The sequence below is a fragment of the Cherax quadricarinatus genome, chromosome 95 (genome assembly GCF_038502225.1).
Source record: "Cherax quadricarinatus isolate ZL_2023a chromosome 95, ASM3850222v1, whole genome shotgun sequence".
NCBI lineage: Eukaryota > Metazoa > Arthropoda > Malacostraca > Decapoda > Parastacidae > Cherax > Cherax quadricarinatus.
In genome coordinates this window covers 8,256,137-8,281,818 of record NC_091386.1, presented here as the reverse complement: position 1 = coordinate 8,281,818, position 25,682 = coordinate 8,256,137, and the positions used below count along the sequence as shown (strand labels likewise).

The following is a 25,682-nucleotide window of genomic DNA, read 5'->3' as shown; positions in this document are numbered from 1 at the left end:
GCTAACTCACGTGCCACCTGCAACCTTGAAGACGGGTTGTAGAGTGCTGAGCTTACGTCTTCTCCCATCCATCCTTCTTTGAGCACCCGAAGAGGACCTCGTACATTGTGCCCAAAGATCAGCTCAAACGGACTATACCCTGTAGACTCTTGCACCGTCTCTCGTACTGAGAATAGCAACAACGGTAGAGATTCATCCCAATCTGTCGGAAAGTGCATGCAAAAACTTCTCATCATTGTTTTTAATGTTTGGTGGAATCTTTCCAAGGCGCCTTGGGACTGAGGGTGATAGGCAGTGGATAAGTTGTGAATTATCCCTAACCTAGTTAATACTTCCCTAAATGCTTTGGCAGTGAAGTTAGTACCTTGATCACTTTGTATAGTTTTAGGAATGCCAAAACAAGAAATGAATTTTGTTAAAGCTTTGAGAATAGCTTTAGTATTGATACTACGCATTGGGATCGCTTCAGGATATCTGGTTACTTTATCCATAATTGTAAATAAATACTGATTTCCAGACTTTGACTTAGGTAGTGGACCTACACAATCTATAATTAAATCTGCAAAAGGTTCTCCATCAGCAGGTATGGGTTGGAGAGGTGCAGGTTTAATAGAATGTCCAGGTTTTCCAACTTGCTGACATTCTCGGCAACACCTAATATGATTCTTCACATCTTTCTTTAATGTTGGCCAATAAAATTCTTTTGTGATTCTATACAAGGTTTTTGTAATTCCTAAGTGACCTCCTGATGACGTATTATGAGCTATATTTAATATCTGAGGTCTATACTTGGTTGGAACCACTAACCTGTCGTATAATTGCCGGCCCTCTGTCTCCTTACCAGTCTCAGTGCATACCAAATAATCATTTTTAACTTCATACTTGACTGGATGACCCAAAGAGGATTTACCCATGGCTGCCTCAAAAGTGAATTTTAACGAAGGGTCCTTACGTTGTTCCTCCCGGAAGGACAGTCCCTCGGGCATGGAAACAGAGACATCTGGCAATCCTGCAACCTGGGAATAGGAAGGCTTGATCGGGGTCTGTTCACTTGATTTACGAGACTCCGGCCGGTGTGTCTCATAAAACAACGTGGCTATTCCGAGATCGGAGTCGTCCAAGGATAGGTCAACATTCTCCCCAGACAACCCTTGGGATGTTGCCCGAGTTATGGCCAACACTGGAGAAGCATTAATCATTATAGGTTCAGGACACGAAGTAACAGTAGTAATGTTATTACCCAGTAATAACATGGCATTTTTCATGGGAAATCCTTTTGAGATACCTACAGTCAAGTACCCAGTGTAATATTTGCACTGTACATAAATTTTATGCAAAGGAACTGAATATATAGCTCCTCCGTAAGCTTCCAATAAAACTGAGGAATTCAAGGAAGTATTCTCTGAAAGGGGTAATATTCCTTCTCTGACAAGTGAGCAATATGCTCCAGTATCTCTAAAGGTATTTACTTTAGTTGGTTCTGAGTGTTCCTGAAGGGAAATAAGACTTTCGCAATAATAAGGGGCCATACCTTTTTCTACTTCTCTAGGGGACATGTTACTAGGGATATTAGAGATTTTCCCGATGGGTTGAGGTTTTTGGGGGCAGTTGGAACTGATATGACCTACTTTATTACACCTGAAGCAGACGACAGGCTTGCCCTTTACTCCCTGATGACGTTGCAAGTGGTGTCGTTCTGGCTGGTGCCTCTCTGGATATTGTTGTCGAGATGCTCCATAAGTAGTTTGCCTCTCCGCAGGGGGACCATATGTTGAGAAGCGTGGCTCACCAGGTGACTTGGTTCGATGTCGTAGACGCTCTCCCTCCGGCTGGCACTTCATTCTCCAATGTTGTCGATCTCTGCTCACGCCAGACTGTTGAAAAGAGAGACGGGACCGCTCGGACAAGGAGCGGTTCGTTTCGAAGGTATCAGCCAACCTGGCCGCCTCCAATGCAGTGGTTAAGTCACGATCCTGCAGAAAGACACGAACCTCTGGTCCCACAGACTCCAGCAGGTTATCAATCAGAATAAGCTGCACCAGCTCCTCAAAGTTAGAGACACCACTCGCTTTATACCAGCTGGTAAAAGCTTTGGTTTGCTGTCTCACAAAGTCCACCAGGGATTGACCAAGCTGCCGCCTGTTCAATTTGAAGGTCTTACGATATTTAGCTGGGATACATGTATATGCTCCCAACACTGTGGTCTTCACTACTTGATAATCAGAGAATTCAGCGTCAGTTAATACCGACGTAAATTCCTGTGCCTTACCCAATAATGCTGTATGAACCAACGCTGCCCAGTGCTGTTCCGGCCACCTCAAGGCTCGAGCCTGATTTTCGAAGCTTTCGAAAAATTGCTCTGGTTCGGCCTCATTGAAGCGGGGAACAAGCTGTACTGCTTTTTGTAAACTGAAATCGTTTACAGAATGCGAAAACTGCCTCCTTTCTCTTTCCCTATCAAATTCTTCCCTTGCGAATGCTCTCTGTTCCCTAGTTTGCTCAAGATTGATTTTTGCCAGCTGAAGTGCCAACGACGCTGATTCACCCTGAGACAACCCATGTGCACTATACTGACCATTTTGCTCCGTAGGTGTATCATCTTCCTCCTGCGAGAACATAGTAGTTTTTGCCCTAGCTCCCGTAGAGGGAGGAGTCTGATGTGCCATCTCTTCTTCAATAAGTATGTCAGCAATAAGTGAACGCAGTTGCGCAGCTGTAAGAGTGCGTTTATAGGGAATGCCAATGGAACGAGCAATTTGCCAACAACGCTGTAGGGACAATTTAGGTAGGTTATGCAAAGTATATGCCGACACCAGGCGTCTGACTCGTCTAGGTGGCATAAGTTATTCGCTATGCACAGTACGAATACCCCAACGTAACACGTTAATTTGCAGAACACGCTTAGCTATGCACAGTACGATTGCAAAATACGCATACAAGCAAAGCCGACTGCACACAAGATTGACCGTAGCGAAGCGAGCACACTGAACAAGCTAGTAGCGAGCTGTTGAACGATCACACAATAGCAAGGCTGATCATAAGCAACTGACACGCAAAATTTGTAAAGCGAAGCGAAACAGCAAGCTACACAATGTTCCTTTAAGACCACTATATCAATTTTAACCCTTAAACTGTCCACATGTAGATCTATGTGCACGTGCGCAGTGCTCCAAACATAGGCCAACGTTTTATTTTTCATTCCTTCAAATTTAGCGCCATAGGCCTGAGTCGCCTAGACATGAAAGAATGGGTCTGCACACTCAGTGTGCACAGTATGAAAAAATTCGGGGACCACTTAGTACCTTCTGGGAGCACCAGTTCAACTGAGCACCAGAAACAGACCTCTCTGGAACACTTTTCTGAGCGACAAGGGTCCAGTAACTCTCGAGCTGGTCCTAGTGGCATTAAAAAAAAAGAAGGGAAATAACCCCGGAAAAGGACTTGGTACCTGAAGTCTTTATGGAAGGGGATTCCTCTTCCAAACAGGAATTTCTCCATCCTCTCCCTTTCTCCTGTCTTCAATACACTAAGAAGAGTCTTCAATAAAAGTAAGTGTCATGTTATTATTGTTTTATTCTTCATGTCTCATTGTTTTTTGTGTAGGTAAATGTATATTTCATGTAAAAAAATTATTTTTTTGAATGCTGGAACGGATTAATTGGATTTACATTATTTCTTATGGGGAAAATGAATTTGGAAATCGTCAAATTTGGCTTTAGTCACAATCTCTGGAATGGATTAATTATGATAACCGAGGGTCCACTGTACTTTATTACGTGTAAACTACACAGTGTACTATACAGTGAACCTTCCCTTTTCGCTGGGCTCTGTTTTCACTCATTTCAGTTATTGCTTATTTTTTCCATAAAATTATTGGCTCCGTTTTTGTTGCTTTCCTCCGATCTCATCGGTGGTACAGTAAAAATATTGGCTCCATTTCTATTGCTTTCCTCCATTCTCGTTGGTGGTACAGTATATCCGAGTGTGCTGCACACACAACCCCCCACACATGCATTTTGAGGAGGCAGTGTCACTTTTTTTCTTGGTGAGTGAACATTATCCTGCAAGGCCATGGGAAACATTTCGTAATAATTCACTGTTTGTTGCACTTGTTTATTCTGTGTGACTGCTAAATAAGCCACCACAGGCCCAAAGAAAGCTGCTAGTGCCAGCTCATTGATAAAGAAGGTGAGAAACATAATAGAATTCAAGAAAAAACTCATAGCAAAGTGGAGGAGGAAGAGAAAGTGGAGAAAGTGCCTTTTTCAGTGATTCAGTGATTCTACAATATGTACGATGCTAAAGCAGCAGGAGTCGATAAAGGCTATAGTGCCAGCCAGCGATAAAGTGTAGCATTAATAGTGTAGCAAGTAAGTTAAGCGATTAAATGATAGAAAAAGAACAACATGAAACTGACTCCTACAATGTTATTGGAGGTATATAGGGCCACTGACAAACATACACCGCCCTGCCTATCTTCCACCACCCTAAACGAATGCCAGCATCTCCAAGGCGTAGTAAGTGTAAATAGTTCCTATTTATAAAGTGTAAATACTTATTATTTATAAATTAAATTGTAAATATTTCTTATTTATAAATTACGTACATTTTTTGTGTGAATAGTGTTGGTGGCTTCTGCTGCTGCCTCCACTACCACTAATATGTACGGCTTCTCTCAGTGGCCCTTAAAAACCCAACACCCCCACCACCACTTACTCCTCACATACGTAATGGCATATTTTATTCACACGCCTCGACCCACAGACCATCCGCATCAGTGTTGCCCTTCGACTTGCCGCCCCTATTCTCGCTGAACACAGGTGTATTTGTGAGTGAAGCAGCAGACCGTTTCGGGTACCATGGTCTTGTGTGCCGTAAATCCGGGGGAAAGATTGCAAGACATGAGGAGGTTAATAACATTATCAAGAGGAGCCTCACAACAGGCAGATGCCTAGCAGTAAGGGAGCCACCCCAGCTATGCAGATCTGATGGCAGCCAGAAGCGTCCGCCTGGACAGACGGGAAGCAGGTGGTGTGGGACTATACATGTGCATCTACCTTGGCTAATACCTATCTCCAATACACCAGAGAGGAAGGAGGGGCAGCTGCCAGCTTCAGGGAGTCCCAAAAGTCTAGAAAATATGGAGAACTTGCCTATCACTATATGTTTGTTCCCATAGGCTCAGAGACCCTTGGCTCATGGGGAAAGAATGCATCTAAATTCCTTAAGGAGCTCAGAAAAAGACTCATCAGGGTAACTAGGGATCCCAGGGCAGCTAGTTTTCTGTTCCAGCGGGTCAGTGCAGCTGTTCAAAGGGGTAATGCCTGCTGTATTTTGGGCACACGCCCCAGCTCTGAGGAGCTGGATGAGATTTTCGCCTTATAATCAGTGATACACACGTAACATGTACCTTATATGCCACCTTTATATCAACAATGTATCTCTTAAATCTTCTGTACCATATTATGTAATAAAATATTCCTATTGGTAAAAAAAAAGAATGAAAAGATGGGATGGTAGGGGAAGTGGAATATTCAAACGGCTTCAGGAAGAAATCCAAATATTCTTCCTTGAAGCCTTTTTATCCACTTCTCCGAGGCTATGGGTCCCACAACTGACACCAGAGGTGGACCCCATTCTAGAGTATATATCATGTTACTATGTTATTAATATTGTTTATTAGGTCATATTAGATGAACTGTGACAGATAAATAAGCCGTAGAATATAGTTCTGTTCAATAAAATGCATTTTTTGTTTATACTTTAGGATGTCTTAAACGGATTAATTGGATTTATGTTATTTATGGGAAAATGGTTTCAGTTTTAATCGATTTCACATTTCGTCAGACTCTCTAGAACAAATTAAAGATGAAAAGAGAGGGTCCACTGTACAAAGAAACAGAGGATTTGATATTTGAACAAACTATCTCTAAGTGTTAAAAAGACATTCTATATATCTTTTGGGAGCATTCTATACATCTTTGGGTTATCAATGATACTGAAATAGCACAGATAGAAGAGGGAAAGCTCCTAGGCCTAACAGTAGACAACAAACTAAAATTTAATACCCATATCCAACACACTAACAAAAAGTGTCTAAGAGTAGGAGATACTCTCTAAAACTCATTATTATATTCCTCAAACTGCACTCCTAATACTACTACTTTTTTAATACAAATTAATTTTACAGGCTAAAAGCTGTTATCCTCCCTCAGCTCATTTCAAAGCCCAGCCCTATCTGAGGTATACTACCATCCTCCAGGATGCCACCCACACCAGTTGGCTAACATCCAGGTACCTACATAGTGCTAGGTGAACAGGGGCAGCAGATGTAAGGAAACATGCCCAACATTTCTACCCGTACTGGGGATCGAACCCTGGACACTCAGTGTGTGAGCTGAGTGTGCTACCATGCCTCAAATATGGAACCTGTGTCTTACACAATTTAAATCAATTATAACTTGACAAAAGGCAGCTCTCAGAACAATCACAAGCTACACCAATAGGCAACACACTATGTGCATATTCAAATCCCTAAACCTACTAAATAAAAATACAATTAATACATAATACTGTTCAATATACATGTTCAAATTATTAAACTGTAATGCTGACAGTGAACTAAAGCAATTCCTAGAGAATTGTAAAAGAACACATAGGCACTACACCAAAAAAAAAATACAGCCTCTCCTCACTTAGCGACGTATGTACTCGTTTACTGACACCTTGGACTTACAACGGGCTCTCTGACACAAACTCACTACCATTAAAGTATGCTCTTCACTTAGCAACGAATTCATTTAATGACGTGATCTTAGGAATGGAACTCTGTCGTTAAGTGAGGAGAGGCTGTACTTATTTGATATCCCTCATGTTCAACTGAATATCTACAGAAATTCTATGCAAATTACAGGACAAACAATAAGCAATAACTTAAGAGATAAGCTGAAAGACTGCAACAATCTTACTCAAAACTAAGCTAAAGCAAGCAATGTGTACCTAAATACTGAAGTCAAATCACTAGCTCCATCTCCATTTTTGTAAGCACAGGCTGACGCTCACTAGCTCCGCAAGATTCAATTCACTGTCCTGATAGCTCGGGACAGTGATTTTAATCTTTCAGTTATTAGAAATATACAGATTTTTATTTTTTTGCAATGGCTACAATGTGTGACTTACGTTTTATAATAAAATGTTGTAAGTACAAAGAAAGCCACTAACATGTCTGAGTATTTCCACTGCTTGGCCAGTTGAGGTACCACTGCTTGGCCAGTTGAGGTACCACTGCTTGGCCAGCTGAGGCACCACTGCCTGGCCAGTGAGGCATCACTGCCTGGCCAGTGAGGCATCACTGCTGCCCCATACTGTTCACGTCTGCGACAGTTGGCTTACAGTGGTTGATGCCGTTACATTACCTTGGTTTACTAAAATTTTATCCATAAATATGCCTCCTAAGAGACTGGCAAATTTTCAATTAATCCACTGTTCATTATGTTTGGTGCTTTTTACATTTTTCTGCTGTTATCGACGTTTTCGCACGACAGTTGCATCAGAGACGGGTGTTCGGAACCCTGTTTGAAGGCAGGCATTGTATGTACTGTGTATTTTTTTCATATTTTCATCATTTGTTTAGGCTGAGGTGTATTGAGCACTTAAGATATGATAGTGTAAGCAGGTTTCCAGGCATCTTAGCCACATGTGATATTGAAAAAATTGTGCTTTTCCACTTGCCAGTGATTTTTGCTTATTGATCAGGGTCAGGAACCTTACTGCTGTACAGTTTATGTATTATTTTTCCAATTTTTTTTTTACCCTAAGCTTCACTGGTTCGGAAAATCCACTACTCTGGGACCTGTCTGGCTGGACGTTACTTGTTCTGCTCCCAAACATAATATAGAAGATTTTGTCAATGTTAAGAGTAAGTTTATTGGTAGTCATTCAGGTTGATATTTCTATGAGCTCTTCGTCAACAATAGTGTTGAGTGAAGGTGAAGGAACTACATGATCCAGGTGAAGGAACTACATGATCCAGGTGAAGGAACTACATGATCCAGGTGAAGGAACTACATGATCCAGGTGAAGGAACTACATGATCCAGGTGAAGGAACTACATGATCCAAGTGAAGGAACTACATGATCCAGATGAAGGAACTACATGATCCAGGTGAAGGAACTACATGATCCAAGTGAAGGAACTACATGATCCATGTGAAGGAACTACATGATCCATGTGAAGGAACTACATGATCCAGGTGAAGGAACTACATGATCCATGTGAAGGAACTACATGATCCAGGTGAAGGAACTACATGATCCATGTGAAGGAACTACATGATCCATGTGAAGGAACTACATGATCCAGGTGAAGGAACTACATGATCCAGGTGAAGGAACTACATGATCCAAGTGAAGGAACTACATGATCCAGGTGAAGGAACTACATGATCCATGTGAAGGAACTACATGATCCATGTGAAGGAACTACATGATCCATGTGAAGGAACTACATGATCCATGTGAAGGAACTACATGATCCATGTGAAGGAACTACATGATCCAGGTGAAGGAACTACATGATCCAAGTGAAGGAACTACATGATCCAGGTGAAGGAACTACATGATCCATGTGAAGGAACTACATGATCCATGTGAAGGAACTACATGATCCATGTGAAGGAACTACATGATCCATGTGAAGGAACTACATGATCCAGGTGAAGGAACTACATGATCCAGGTGAAGGAACTACATGATCCAGGTGAAGGAACTACATGATCCAAAGTACATGAAGGAAGGAACTACATGATCCAGGTGAAGGAACTACATGATCCATGTGAAGGAACTACATGATCCAGGTGAAGGAACTACATGATCCAGGTGAAGGAACTACATGATCCAGATGAAGGAACTACATGATCCAGGTGAAGAAACTACATGATCCATGTGAAGGAACTACATGATCCAGGTGAAGGAACTACATGATCCAGGTGAAGGAACTACATGATCCAGGTGAAGGAACTACATGATCCAAGTGAAGGAACTACATGATCCAGGTGAAGGAACTACATGATCCAGGTGAAGGAACTACATGATCCAAGTGAAGGAACTACATGATCCAGGTGAAGGAACTACATGATCCAAGTGAAGGAACTACATGATCCAGGTGAAGGAACTACATGATCCAAGTGAAGGAACTACATGATCCAGATGAAGGAACTACATGATCCAGGTGAAGGAACTACATGATCCAGGTGAAGGAACTACATGATCCAGGTGAAGGAACTACATGATCCAGATGAAGGAACTACATGATCCATGTGAAGGAACTACATGATCCAGGTGAAGGAACTACATGATCCATGTGAAGGAACTACATGATCCAGGTGAAGGAACTACATGATCCAGGTGAAGGAACTACATGATCCAAGTGAAGGAACTACATGATCCAGGTGAAGGAACTACATGATCCATGTGAAGGAACTACATGATCCATGTGAAGGAACTACATGATCCATGTGAAGGAACTACATGATCCATGTGAAGGAACTACATGATCCATGTGAAGGAACTACATGATCCAGGTGAAGGAACTACATGATCCAAGTGAAGGAACTACATGATCCAGGTGAAGGAACTACATGATCCAGGTGAAGGAACTACATGATCCATGTGAAGGAACTACATGATCCATGCAAAGGAACTACATGATCCAGATGAAGGAACTACATGATCCAGGTGAAGAAACTACATGATCCATGTGAAGGAACTACATGATCCAGGTGAAGGAACTACATGATCCAGGTGAAGGAACTACATGATCCAGGTGAAGGAACTACATGATCCAGGTGAAGGAACTACATGATCCAGGAGAAGGACCTACATGAAGGAACTACATGATCCAGGTGAAGGAACTACATGATCCAGGTGAAGGAACTACATGATCCAGGTGAAGGAACTACATGATCCAGGTGAAGGAACTACATGATCCAAGTGAAGGAACTACATGATCCAAGTGAAGGAACTACATGATCCAAGTGAAGGAACTACATGATCCAGGTGAAGGAACTACATGATCCAGGTGAAGGAACTACATGATCCAGGTGAAGGAACTACATGATCCAAGTGAAGGAACTACATGATCCAGGTGAAGGAACTACATGATCCAGGTGAAGGAACTACATGATCCAGGTGAAGGAACTACATGATCCAAGTGAAGGAACTACATGATCCAAGTGAAGGAACTACATGAGCCAGGTGAAGGAACTACATGATCCAGGTGAAGGAACTACATGATCCAAGTGAAGGAACTACATGATCCAAGTGAAGGAACTACATGATCCAAGTGAAGGAACTACATGATCCATGTGAAGGAACTACATGATCCAGGTGAAGGAACTACATGATCCAAGGGAAGGAACTACATATCATGAAGGAACTACATGATCCAGGTGAAGGAACTACATGATCCATGTGAAGGAACTACATGATCCATGTGAAGGAACTACATGATCCAGGTGAAGGAACTACATGATCCATGTGAAGGAACTACATGATCCAGGTGAAGGAACTACATGATCCATGTGAAGGAACTACATGATCCAGGTGAAGGAACTACATGATCCATGTGAAGGAACTACATGATCCATGTGAAGGAACTACATGATCCATGTGAAGGAACTACATGATCCAGGTGAAGGGTCAACATGATCCAGGTGAAGGGTCAACATGATCCAGGTGAAGGGTCAACGTGATCCAGGTGAAGAGTCAATGTGAACCAGGTGAAGGGTCAACATGATCCAGGTGAAGGGTCAACATGATCCAGGTGAAGGGTCAACATGATCCAGGTGAAGGGTCAACATGATCCAGGTAAAGGGTCAACATGATCCAGGTAAAGGGTCAACATGATCCAGGTGAAGGGTCAATATGATCCAGGTGAAGGGTCAATATGATCCAGGTGAAGGTTCAACATGATCCAAGTGAAGAGTCAACATGATCCAGGTGAAGGGTCAACATGATCCAGGTGAAGGGTCAATATGATCCAGGTGAAGGGTCAACATGATCCAGGTGAAAGGTCAACATGATCCAGGTGAAGGGTCAACGTGATCCAGGTGAAGGGTCAACATGATCCAGGTGAAGGGTCAACACAATCCAGGTGAAGGGTCAACACAATCCAGGTGAAGGGTCAACACGATCCAGGTGAAGGGTCCATATGATCCAGGTGAAGGGTCAACATGATCCAGGTGAAGGGTCAATATGATCCAGGTGAAGGGTCAATATGATCCAGGTGAAGGTTCAACATGATCCAGGTGAAGAGTCAACATGATCCAGGTGAAGGGTCAATATGATCCAGGTGAAGGGTCAACATGATCCAGGTGAAGGGTCAACATGATCTAGGTGAAGGGTCAACATGATCCAGGTGAAGGGTCAACATGATCTAGGTGAAGGGTCAACATGATCCAGGTGAAGGGTCAATATGATCCAGGTGAAGGGTCAACATGATCCAGGTGAAGGGTCAACATGATCCAGGTGAAGGGTCAACACAATCCAGGTGAAGGGTCAACACAATCCAGGTGAAGGGTCAACACGTTCCAGGTGAAGGGTCAACATGATCCAGGTGAAGGGTCAACATGATCCAGGTGAAAGGTCAACATGATCCAGGTGAAGGGTGAACATGATCCAGGTGAAGGGTCAACATGATCCAGGTGAAGGGTGAACATGATCCAGGTGAAGGGTCAACATGATCCAGGTGAAGGGTCAACATGATCCAGGTGAAGGGTCAACATGATCCAGGTGAAGGGTGAACATGATCCAGGTGAAGGGTCAACATGATCCAGGTGAAGGGTCAACATGATCCAGGTGTAGGGTCAACATAAAACCTACCACTAGAGGATCAGACAAATCATTACATATCAGATTTACTTAATAATGGCAATAATTCCGACTGATGTACATACTGGTTTAGTGGGTGTTGCTGCTGGTGTGATAACATTAACACAGCCTCTGGTTCGCAGGTCCCAGAAACGCACCGTTCGGTCCTGGGAGCCAGAGACAAACATGGCTCCTCCCCAGGTGTGTAATGCCAATATGTGACCTGTAAAGTAATTGTTAATAATAATATTATTATAAAAACAATAATACAGTGGACCCCCGGTTAACGATATTTTTTCACTCCAGAAGTATGTTCAGGTGCCAGTACTGACCGAATTTGTTCCCATAAGGAATATTGTGAAGTAGATTAGTCCATTTCAGACCCCCAAACATACACGTACAAATGCACTTACATAAATACACTTACATAATTGGTCGCATTCGGAGGTGATCGTTATGCGGGGGTCCGCTGTACGAATAATAATAAAGATCAATCTTTTTCAACGAACTGGGTGACCCAAAAAGAAAAATGAGTTTCTCTTTAAATTTAGTAATATATACAGGAGAAGGCTAGCCTCTTTCTCCGGGCATTTTAGTCATCTCTTATGACACGCATGACTTACAGAGGAAGAATTCTGATCCACTTCCCCATGGAATAATAACAATAATTCTCTATGGGGAAATGGAACAGAATTCTTCCTCCATAAGCCATGCATGTTGTACGAGGCTACTAAAATGCCGGAAGCAGGAGGCTAGTAACCCCTTCTCTTGTATACATTATTAAATTTAAAGAGAGAAACTTTCATTCTTCTTTTTAGGTCACCCTGCCTCAGTGGGATATGGCCGATTTGTGTAAATAATAATAATAATAATAATAATGGAAGGAAGGCTGGGTTGGGGTTGGCCTAGGAAAAGTTGGAGGGAGGGGGTAAAGGAGGTTTTGTGTGTGAGGGGCTTGGATTTCCAGCAGGCATGCATATTTTTTTTCTTTTTTAACACATTGGTCGTTTCCCACCGAGGCAGGGTGACTCAAAAAGAAAGAAAATCACCAAAAAGAAAATACTTTCATCATCATTCAACACTTTCACCTCATTCATACATAATCACTGTCTTTGCAGAGGCATTCAGATATGACAGTTCAGAAGTCCCTCCAAACTGCCAATATCCCAAACCCCTCCTTTAAAGTGCAGGCATTGTACTTCCCATTTCCAGGACTCAAGTTCGGCTAACTGGTTTCCCTGAATCCCTTCACAAAATATTACCCTGCCCCCACTCCAACAGCTCATGAAGACCCAAAAACCATACGTCTCCATTCACTCCTAACACGCTCACACATGCTTGCTGAAAGTCTAAGCCCATCACCTACAAAACCTCCTTTACCCCCTCCCTCCAACCTGTTTGAGGATGACCCTTACCCTGTCTTCCTTCCCCTAAAGATTTATACACTCTCCGAGTCATTTTACTTTGATTCATTCTCTCTAAATGACCAAACCACCTCAACAACCCCTCTTCAGCCCTCTGACTATTACTTTTAGTAACTCCACACCTTCTCCTAATTTCCACACTCCAAATTCTCTGCATAATATTTACACTACACATTGCCCTTAGACATGACATCTCCATTGCCTCCAGCCATCTCCTCACTGCAGCATTTATAACCCAAGCTTTGCACCCATATAAGTGTTGGTATCACTATACTTTTTTACATTCCCTTCTTTGCCTCCATGGGTAACATTTTTTATCTCCACAGATGCCTCAACACACCACTCACCTTTTTTTCTTCATCAATTCTATGGTTAACCTCATACTTCATAAACCCATTCACTGACAAGTCAACTTCCAAATATCTGAAAACATATACTTCTTCCATACTTCCTCTCTCCAAGGTGATATCCAATTTTTCTTTATCTAAATCATTTGATACCCTCGTCACCTTACTCTTATCTATGTTCACTTTCAACTTTCTACCTTTACACACCCTCCCAAACTCATCCACTAACCTTCCCATAAGCACAGTATCATCAGCAAAAAGTAACTGTGTCAATTCCCATTCAACACTTTCATCTCACTCACACATAATCACTGTTTCTGCAGAGGTGCTCAGAATACAACAGTTTAGAAGCATGTATGTATAAAGACACACAACACATCCCTCCAAACTGCCAACATCCCAAACCCCTCCTTTAAAGTGCAGACACTGTACTTCCCATTTCCAGGACTCAAGTCCGGCTATATAAAAATACCCTGCTCACACTCCAACAGCTCGTCAGGTCCCAAATATCATTCGTCTCCATTCACTCCTATATAACACGCTCACGCATGCTTGCTGGAAGTCCAAGCCCCTCGCCCACAAAGCCTCCTATACCCCCTCCCTCCAACCTTTTCGAGGACAACCACTACCCCACATGCATGAATGTATTATATAGGAGAGAGTGGAGACAAATGGTTTTTAGGACTTGATGTGCTGTTGGAGTGTGAGCAAGGTAACATTTATAAAGGGATTCAGGGAAACCACCAGGTCAGACTTGAGTCCTGGAGGTGGGGAGTACAGTGCCTGCAATCTGAAGGATGAGTGTTGATAAGTTGCAGTTTTATAAATGTAGTGTAGGCACACCTCTGGCAAGACAGTGATGGAGTGAATGATGGTGACGAAAGCGTTTCTTCTTTTATGGGTCACCTGCCTTAGTGGGAAACAGCCAATGAATTAATAAAATAAATAATAATTATAATAATCTTTATTTCTACAGATACATGATACAACTTATACAAACCGAGCTGACAAGGGGCTTTCCATATAGAAAGCCCCCTTAGTATAGCACTGATGAAGAATCAGTGGCTACATCAGTCCTATACAAAGAAGAATGATGAAGATCAGAAGGAGTTTGAGGTAATCAGTCCCTCAGAGTGGAGTCGCTTTAATCAGTCCATCACTTCTGAAAAGAATACAGCATATGCTCAAAGAAAGTAGTTTATATACTGTAGACAGGTGAGATGAAGCAGTCATAAGTGATATCACTGTGGATAAATCCACATGTGGAAGTAGGTCTTGACTATAGGTTAGGCAGGGAATTCTTCACTTGCCTAACCTATAGCCATGACCAATTTCTACATGTGGATTTGTCCACTGTGATATCACTTACGACTGCTTCACCTCACCTGTCTACAGTATATAAACTACTTTCTTTGAGCATATGCTGTATTCTTTTCAGAATTGATGGACTGATTACAGCGGCTCCACTCTGAGGGACTGATTACCTCAAACTCCTTCTGATCTACACCATTCCTCTCTGTACAGGACTGATGAAACCAATGTGTGGCAAAACATTTTCTCAATAAGATACCCAAGTGTTGCACATGTATTATTACTATTATCTTTATTGATGAAATGTTTCGCCTACACAGTAGACTTCTTCAGTCACATACAAAAGTAGCAAGTGTAGTAGTGAAATGAAGATGATGTAATCAGTCCACCAACCTTGGAGAATAAGTACGTACAGTGGACCCCCGGTTAACGATATTTTTTCATTCCAGAAATATGTTCGGGTGCCAGTACTCACCGAATTTGTTCCCATAAGGAATATTGTGAAGTAGATTAGTCCATTTCAGACCCCCAAACATACACGTACAAACGCAGTTACATAAATACACTTACATAATTGGTCGCATTGGGAGGTGATCGTTAAGCGGGGGTCCACTGTATTTGAGGTGGTCAGTCCCTCAGCCTGGAGAAGAGTTCTGCTCATTGGTTTAGAACTATATATTGCTTTGGATACACACCTACCATCCGACTTATGACCGAGTTCGGTTCCGAGAAACCGGTCGTAAGTCGAAATATCAAGAAAACATTTTTGTAATGACTTTATTTTATTGTTTTATTTTGGTATTTCATGTTTTACTTTACTTTTTATGCTGTTAGTACTGTATTTTATACTGTAAGGTTTAGGATAAACACTGTGTACAACACAAATAGTTGTTTATTTCCCAGAAATTTGGCATAAAAAACACGGTCGTAAGTCGAGTGGTCGTAAGTCGAGCAGGTCGTATGTCGGATGGTAGGTGTAGTGTATATCGATATAGAGTTCCAGACCATGGAGCTGAAGTCTTCTCCAGGCTGAAGGACTGACCACCTCAAATGCTTTTTCTCCACCTTGGAGAAATAAAGATGATTACCTAATCTTTATTTTACTACTATACTTGTTTCCTCTGTATCTGACTGAAGAAGCCGACTGTGTAGGCGAAACTTTTTATCAATAAAGATACCCAACTGTTGTAATGATTTTATTTAAACTTAAATGAACTTCAGTAGGATGGCACTGACCTGTGTGGCCAGAGAGAGCCTGAAACGGGGTGCCAGTAGCACAGTCAGTGACGTAAATCTTGCAGTCACCAGCACCGCCAGAGATGAGAAGAGACGACTTGTTGCTGGCATCTTCGATGAAGCACATGTCTCGCACCGTACCATCGTGCATCGTCAGTTCCACTTCTTGACCTTAAACACACAATAACAATTATAGCATCAATATTGTATGTCACATGTATTATATTTCCTGTACTATATTTACATACTGTAATTTTCTTGCTGTAGTAATAATCAAAAACATTTCACAAAGACTTACACTAAGTTAAACCATCATAAATACTGCACAAGAAAATAGATATTAAGCAATGGTTTGTTACCATCTAGTAAATTTTATTGACAAACTTTAGATTAAAAAATATTATGTGAACAATATGTGAGCACATAAGAGAATACTACTTTTAGCAAGCTAATAACACACACAAGTTAACAATGTATTAATATTATTATTATAATCATAACTAAGTGATAAACTCATAAGGGGAACAAGTAATAAAACATTTGATTTCATTAATATTTTATATTAATTTTGTAGACTCTTTCCTCCATAAGCCAAGCGTGTCGTAAGAGGCGGCTAAAATGCCAGGAGCGAGGCGCTAATAACCCTTTCTCCTGTATAAATTACTAAATGTAAAAAGAAGAACCTTTCATTTAATCTTTTTTTGGGACACCCTCGGCTTGGTGGGAGATGGCCGGTGTGTTAAAAAAAAAAAAAAAAAAAATTTATGAAGGATGGCAATTGCAGAATAAATATAATACCTGCAAACTGATGCCCTCACAATTTAAAAAAGTAAAAGATTTATTTCTTTGTAAAGGTCACAATGTGTAATTACAATTTTGGTTTGCTAAGTACAAAAAAAAATCACTATCATGCCAGGGCATTTCGGGCAGACTAATCCTAGTAAATAATATAGACAAGATAAGAGTGGTTAACTTTTATTGAAATCTTTATTTAATCTTTATACTAAAGCGAGGTAGTCGAAGTGGCGGTTTATAAAAATAATAATCTTGAGGTTGCACATAACATAAACAATATTACAATTAATGGTTCAGTCAGTAATATTTCATGGATTGGCAGATGTTTAACCCTTTGACTGTTCTGGTCGTATATATACGTCTTACGAGTCACCGTGTTTGACGTATATATACTCAAAAATTCTAGCGGCTTCAAATCAAGCAGGAGAAAGCTGGTAGGCCCACATGTGAGAGAATGGGTCTGTGTGGTCAGTGTGCACCATATAAAGAAAATCCTGCAGCACGCAGTGCATACTGAGAAAAAAAAAAAACTCCGACCACTTTTTTTAATTAAAATGCCAAATTTGTGGTCTATTTTTGTATAGTATTTATGGTTGTAATCTTGTTTTCTTGGTCTCATTTGATAGAATGGAAAACATATTATAGAAATAGAGGTGATTTTAATTGGTTTTACTATGAAAAGAACCTTGAAATGGAGCTCAAAATAGGGGAAATGTTTGATTTTTGCCGATGTTCAGAAGTAAACAAATGTCATTTTCCAATAAACGTCCAACTAGCCATTCTAATATTCACTCATGAATGGGTTGACATTATTTATACAATTATTACAATATTGCAGTAGTCTGCATAACAGTAAATCTTCTATTTTTTGTTTGAATAAATATTCAAAATAGAAAGCAAGAGTAATATCAGAGGGGCCTGGAGACATGACTGATGAACAAAGAAAATGTTATTTTAAAGTCAGGAATGTCTGCATTGTTCATTCTGGACCCTATTTTGAAATTGACATATTTTTTAATTTGCGTGAAATTGTCCAAATTGCAAATTTCTGACCACGTTACTGGATAGTTGAAATCGGTAAATGGGCAGTTTCTTGTACTCAATCAATAGAATAAATGGAGTTCTAAAGAAATAGCTATGAGTTGGGTGGACTGGAACAATGGAATTAGCCGAAAATAGGGCTCAAAGTGGATGAAATCGCCGATTCGTAAATATCGCTGAGGTCGCTAACTTCATGAGAGCGTAATTCCGTAAGTTTTCCATCAAATTTCGTTCTCTTGGTGTCATTACCATCGGGAAAAGATTCTCTATCATTTGATAAGATTTTTTTTTTTTTTTTTTCAAAAAGTTTTCGACACCAGGAGACACCTCAGGAGTGGGGGTTTCAACAGTCTAGGGTTAATAGACTAGAGGTCATATAATATAATATTTGGGAGTGTTGTTTCAAACTAATCAGAAGTTGTTTTGGTTGGTTTGGTTAGTACTTAGCCCTTAAACAATTCAAACGTATATATACATTCACTCGTGCAGCGCCCCGAATATTTTGAAAAAAAAAAAATATATATATATATTTATATATATATTTTTTATAGAAAAAAAGAGCACCTTTTTCTAAGTGTTATAGAATAAAAAAAAAAATTAGGGTGAGTACTTACCGAGATATGAGGCCGAGAAGTTGGCACTGGATGCTCATGTGACAGCAACATGGAGTCCTGCCGCTTGCAGAAGTGTTGCCGATATACCTTTTTTTTATTTTTCATATTATTTTATGTAATTTTTATGTTCTGATAATTAAAATTTGTAGTAGTTCTTGTCATTTCATAACCAATCTTTGTTCTGACACTAGTATTAGGTACTGAAAATGTACTCAAATTATCACAAACACACTGACAGGTGGACATTTACACCTGCCTTGGTGATTTACTATTGTCTTGGAATATATACAAAGCATTTATAGGTCCCAGCAATGTTTTGGATATGTGGATTATTATTATGATGATGATGATGATGATGATGATGATGATGATGATGATGATGATGATGATGATGATGATGATGATGATGATGATGATGATGATGATGGTAGTGATGGTGATGATGATGATGATGATGATGATGATGATGATGATGATGGTGATGATGATGATGATGATGATGATGATGATGATGATGATGATGATGATGATGATGATGATGATGATGATGATGATGATGATGATGATGATGATGATGATGATGATGATGATGATGATGATGATGATGATGATGATGATGATGATATGATGATGATGATGATGATGATGATGATGATGATGATGATATGTAATAATAATAATAGGTAATAATAAGTTCCCTTGAAGCATGAAAAACAAAGTCCACCCTGACAGTGACATGATAAGATGAGATAACAACTGATAAGAGCTGACGTTTGATGAGCGTAAACGAGGGTGGGGGAGGGTGCACCTGCCTAAGCTCTTTCATACCTGCCTAAGCTCTTTCATACCTGCCTAAGCTCTTTCATACCTGCCTAAGCTCTTTGGAGTTAGCGTGGGCTGTTACCAAGCACCATGGCTTGTTGTAGTGTTTTAGAATCTCAGGTTCAAGTGTTGAAGAAGGAGATTCTACTTCTTCAGGAGGAAAATGGGAGGATGAAGCTTCACCTAGATGAGTTTGGGAGCGAGTGTGAGAAGGATTTAGCTGGTAAGGAGGAAATGGTCACCAGCAGTGATAGTGACAGCCACTTTAAGTGGCAAGTGATTCACAGTTCAGGAAGAAGGAAGATGAGGAGAGTTAATAGAGAAGATGTGAAGGCAGGAAATCGATTCTCTGTTCTCCAAGACGAGTGTACTTCAGTGGTTAGTGAGGTTTAAGGTACCACTGATTCCCCTGCTAATCAAGGTAAGAATATTTTAATAGTAGGCGATTCTCAGGTAAGATATATGGACCGCGCATTTTGTAACAGAGACAGAAAGGTCAGACAGAGAGTGTGTCTTCCTGGAGCTGGTGTTGGTGACATAGTCAGCAGGTTGGATAATATTATGGCAGGTAATGGAACAAGCCCATTATCTGTCTTAGTGCTGGGGGTAATGACATTGGGAAGGGCAGGAGAGAGGAGCTGCTGGATAAGTATAGGTCAGCCATAGAAGTAGTTAGGTCTAAGGGAGGGATCCCAGTCATATGTAGCATCTTGCCTAGAAAGGGAGTGGGCAATGAATGGATGTCTAGGGCAATTGGTATAAATTGCTGGCTAGACAGGTACTGCAAGGAACTTGCAATCCCATTCATTGATAACTGGGACCTATTCTTTGGCAAACGTGATATGTATGCAAGGGATGGGGTTCATCTCTCTGGGGATGGAGTGGTTGCATTAGCCAATTCAATTGAGAGGGTAATTGATGACTTGTCTAGGAATTTAAACTGATAGATTATAGAGGTATGGGTGTTTGTGGGAAACAATCAGGCTGCAGCATTAGGGTTAAAAACAGCAGTTATTACCGGGATACCTCAGGGATATGTTTAAAAGACAATATTCAAAATAAAGTTGCTAGTAATGGCAAATCAATTGATCAACAAACAAAGAGAGATAGTAGAGGGCAACGAGTGACTAGCTCCCTTAAGGTTTACTACACAAATAGTAGGAGTCTAAGAAATAAGATAGATGAGCTAAGATTACTTGCAAGTGTAGGTAATATAGATATTATTGGTATAACAGAGACCTGGTTCAACCTGAAAGATAGAGAAATGCCTTCTGAATGCAACATACAGGGTTATAAACTATTCCACACTGATAGGGTCAACAGGAAGGGTGGTGGTGTGGCAATGTATGTCAGAGAAAATTTAAATTGTTGTCTTAGACATGATATAAGATTAGAAACATCGAACACAGAATCTGTTTGGCTACAGTTTCTCGAGGGACGTGACAAATTAATTTTGGGTGTGATTTATAGGCCCCCAAACCTCGATAGGGAGGGCAGTAAGCTGTTATGGGACGAAATTCATAAGGCATCTAGATATGAAAATGTTGTGATAATGGGAGATTTTAACTTTAGACAAATTGATTGGAACAATATTGCAGGAAATCTTGAGTCTAGTGACTTTCTTGAAGCAGTTCAGGATTGTTTTTTAGAACAGTTTGTGACAGAACCAACTAGAGGAAACAATCTGCTTGACTTGGTTCTTGCTAACAAAGATTCACTAATTAATAATCTTGAGGTTAATGATGAGCTTGGGGAAAGTGATCACAAATTGCTTAGTTTCAATATATCATGGAATTACCCAGATAACTGCAATCAAACCTCTGTCCCAGATTTTCGCTTGGCTGACTTCATGAGACTGAAAAATTACCCGGGTGGGCTAAATTGAGATGTCCTGACTATGGGTCAGGTAGGTGATCTTGGTTGCCAATATGACATTTTTCAGAGCATAGTTCTAACTGCCCAGACAATTTTTGTTCTGAGTAGGGAAATTAGATCTAACAAAAATGATCCGAAATGGATGAGCAATAGATTAAAACATCTCATTGGTCAAAAGAGGGGATGGGCAGTTAAGAAATCAATATATTCAATTAAAGAGAGAAATAAAGAAAGGAATAAGAAAAGCAAAAAGGGATTATGAGGCTAAGGTTGCAAGGGATTCAAAGACTAACCCAAAAGGGTTCTTTCAGGTATACAGAAGTAAGATTAGGGACAAGACTGGCCCACTTAAGAGTAACACTGGTCAGATCACTGACAGTGATAAGAATATGTGTGAAATTCTAAATGCCTACTTCCTCTCAGTTTTCACCCAGGAAAATACTAGCGATATTCCTGAAATAATAGATTATGTAGAACAGGGTGATAATAAACTATGTACGATTGTGGTAACTAGTGACATGGTCCTCAGACAAATGGAGAAACTAAAACCTAACAAATCCCCAGGTCCTGATGAACTGTTGGCAAGGGTGTTAAAGGAATGTAAAGAGGAACTTAGCATACCTTTGGCTAATCTTTTTAACATATCACTACAAACTGGATAGTGCCTGATAAGTGGAAAATGGCAAATGTAATACCTATTTACAAGGCAGGTGACAGGTCCTTGGCTTTGAACTATAGACCAATAAGCCTTACCTCCACAGTGGGAAAATTTATGGAATCAATAATTGCCGAGGCAATTCGTAGCCATCTTGAAAGGCATAGATTGATTAATGAATCCCAACGCGGTTTTACAAAGGGGCATTCCTGTCTTACAAATTTACTAACTTTTTTCATTAAGGTGTTTGAGGAGGTAGATCATGGTAATGAATATGATATTGTGTATATGGACTTCAGTAAGGTTTTCGATAGAGTTCCACACCAGAGGCTATTGAGGAAACTTAAGGCACACGGAATAGGAGGAGAAATTTTTTCCTGGGTAGAGGCATGGCTGACAAATAGACAGCAGAGAGTTTGCATAAATGGGGAGAAATCAGACTGGGGGCACATCACAAGCGGTGTTCCTCAGGGGTCAGTGTTGGGCCCGTTGTTGGGAATAAATAGCAACATAAGCAAATTTGCTAATGACACCAAAATAGACCGTCCAATTCATTCTAATGAGGACACTAGAGCACTCCAGAATGATTTGAATAGACTGATGCAATGGTCAGAGAAGTGGCAGATGCAGTTTAATATTGACAAATGCAAAGTTCTAAATGTTGGACAGTTAAATAACCATGCCACATATAAACTAAATAATGTAGATCTTAATACTACTGATTGTGAAAAGGATTTAGGAGTTCTGGTTAGCAGTAATCTAAAACCAAGACAACAGTGCATTAGTGTTTGCAATAAAGCTAACAGAATTCTTGGTTTCATATCTAGAAGTATAAATAATAGAAGTCCTCAGGTTGTTCTTCAACTCTATATATCCTTGGTTAGGCCTCATTTAGACTATGCTGCTCAGTTCTGGTCACCGTATTACAGAATAGATATAAATGCTCTGGAAAACGTACAGAGGAGGATGACAAAGATGATCCCATGTATCAGAAATCTTCCCTATGAGGATAGACTGAGGGCCCTAAATCTGCACTCTCTTGAAAGGCGTAGAATTAGGGGAGATATGATCGAGGTGTGTAAATGGAAAACAGGAATAAATAAAGGGGATGTAAATAGCGTGCTGAAAATTTCCAGCCAAGACAGGACTCACAGCAATGATTTCAAGTTGAAAAAATTCAGATTCAGGAAGGATATAGGAAAGCACTGGTTTGGTAATAGAGTTGTGGACGAGTGGAACAAACTCCCAAGTACAGTTATTCAGGCTAAAATGTTGTGTAGTTTTAAAAATAGGTTAGATAAATACATGAGTGGGTGTGGGTGGGTGTGAGTTGGACCTGACTAGCTTGTGCTGCTGGGTCTGGTGCAGTGCTCCATCCTTGAGTGGAGATGACCAGACTGGGTGGGTCACTGGGCTAATCCAGGGGGGATATCATTGGTCTAATATGGGGGGACATGGACCTGCTCCGCATGGGTCAGTAGGCCTGTTGCAGTGTTCCTTCTTTCTTATGTTCTTATGCTCTTATAAGAAAAGACTAGATGACCATCCCCCTTGCTTTGTTTTTGCTGGTACACAAACATTTCTGTCTGTCTATTTGTCTATCTGTCAAGCTCCCTGTCTATCTGTCTATCTGTCTAGCTCTCTGTCTCAGAGAGAGCCACAAGACTGTGTCATCACGTTTACTCACATCTTCAAGCAAAGTATAGCACTTTGTCTGGATTTTTGGGTTATCCTAGGTAATTTATACTACGTATACTTGTATTTATGTGTACCTGTGAGACAGATAGACAAAGACAGATTGAAAGAGATAGACAGAGACAGACAGACAAAGCCAGAGACAGACACAGATAGACAGAGACATATAGAGATAGAGACAGACAGAGACAGATATAGACAGAGACAGAGAGACAGAGACATATAAGACAGTGACAGAGACAGATAAAGACAAAGACAGACAGAGACAGATAGAGACAGATAGACAAAGATCGACAGACCCTAAACTTGGGGTTAACATCACTTTCCTCTTAAAGGAGAAGTGTTAACATGACATTACATCAGTGAATCCTTGGTGTTTGCCGCACTGTTTGCTCTAGCTGGTGCTCAATTTAACTGGTGCTCCCACAAGGTACTAAGTGGTCCCAGATTTTTTTAATACTGCGCACACCGAGTGTTAAGACCAATTCTATGTTGACCAGGCATCTCAGGCCAATCGTGCCAAATTTGGAGGCAGGAAAAATAAAACGTATATATACGTTTGGGGTGCTACGTGAGTGAACGTATATATACGTTTGGACCGTTTAAGGGTTAGAGATGAGATGATATTTAACCCTTAAACTGTCCAAACGTAGATCTACGTTTTTTCAACATTTGAAAGTATGTAAAAAAAGTAGATCTTCTTTTTGTTTCTTTACATTTGAAAACGTGTAAAAAAAACTTCGATCTATGTTTTTTTCGTTATATTTGAAAACATGTAAAAAAACGTAGATCTACTTTTTGAGCACTACACATGTGAACAAAGATCTGTTTGGACATTTTAAGGGTTAAACAAAGTCCTAAATTTATATGTAGTCAAGGGATCCTTTACTAGTTCAGGTAGTGAATTCCAGATCTTCGGACCCTTTATGTGCACTGCATTTTTGCGTAGTGTGAGACTGACACGAGGGATGTCAAAAAGTGCCTTATGCCTTGTATTGTGACTGTGCATTATGTTGTAGCTATCAAGGAGAAGTTTAAGTGGAGGATTTATATAGGAGTTTAATGTTCTGTATATGTAGTAGGCACAATAATATGAGTGCATTTCTCGCATGTTTAGCAAGTTCAGGCTTTTGAAAAGTGGTGGAGTGTGCTGTCTAGTACAGAAGCTGGTAATCACCCGCACAGCAGCTTTTTGTTGAGTTATTAAAGGTTTAAGGTGGATCCCCAGGCACAAATACAATAGGTGAGGTAGAGATACACAAATAGATACACAAAAGGGGGCTCTGGTGGCCTGGTGGTTAACGCTCTCGCTTCACACGGTGAGGGCCTGGGTTCGATTCCCAGCCAGAGTAGAAACATTGGACGTGTTTCTTTCCACCTGTTGTCTATGTTCCCCATCAGTAAAATGGGTACCTGGGTGTTAGTCGACTGGTGTGGGTCGCATCCTGGGACACTGACCTAAGGAGGCCTGGTCACAGACCGGGCCGCGGGGGTGTTGACCCCCGGAACTCTCTCCAGGTAAACTCCAGGTAAATAACCTGCACATAAAAGAGAGAAGCTTACAACGACGTTTCGGTCCGGCTTGGACCATATCCAAAGTCACACAGTGTGACTTTGCAAATAGTCCAAGTCGGACCGAAACGTCGTTGTAAGCTTCTCTCTTTTATGTGCGGGTTATTTGTGTATCGTTCCAGTCACGGTATTGTGCCTTTTTTTGTTATTTATTGAGGTAGAGATATATGCTGGATGTAGGAATGAAATTTAGGATTACAGTTAAACCAACAGATGCTCTCGTTTAAAAAGTGTAAAAGAATCCTTCCTCCATAAGTTATGTGTGTTGTAAGAGGAGACTAGAATGCTGGGAACATTGGGCTAGTAACCCCTTCTCCTGTATGATTTACTAAATTTAAAAAGAAAAACCTTCATTTTTCATTTTAGGTCACCCTGCCTTGGTGGGATATGGCCAGTTCATTCAAGAAATGTAAAAAATCTTTTTACA

The 25,682-nt window shown here is 40.6% G+C and overlaps 1 protein-coding gene across 2 annotated transcripts in view; it reads right to left on the bottom strand.

Annotated features, from left to right (window-relative positions):
* Positions 1 to 25,682, bottom strand: part of LOC128692892 (WD repeat-containing protein 47-like) — a 461,968-nt gene that overhangs the window by 8,343 nt on the left and 427,943 nt on the right. For both annotated transcript variants that reach the window (XM_070104928.1, XM_070104929.1), the window contains exons 4-5: positions 16,187 to 16,357; positions 11,955 to 12,091 (exon numbers count right to left, since the gene is read on the bottom strand). In XM_070104928.1, coding sequence (XP_069961029.1) covers positions 11,955 to 12,091; positions 16,187 to 16,357 — 308 coding nt within the window. The remainder of the gene's footprint in view (positions 1 to 11,954; positions 12,092 to 16,186; positions 16,358 to 25,682) is intronic.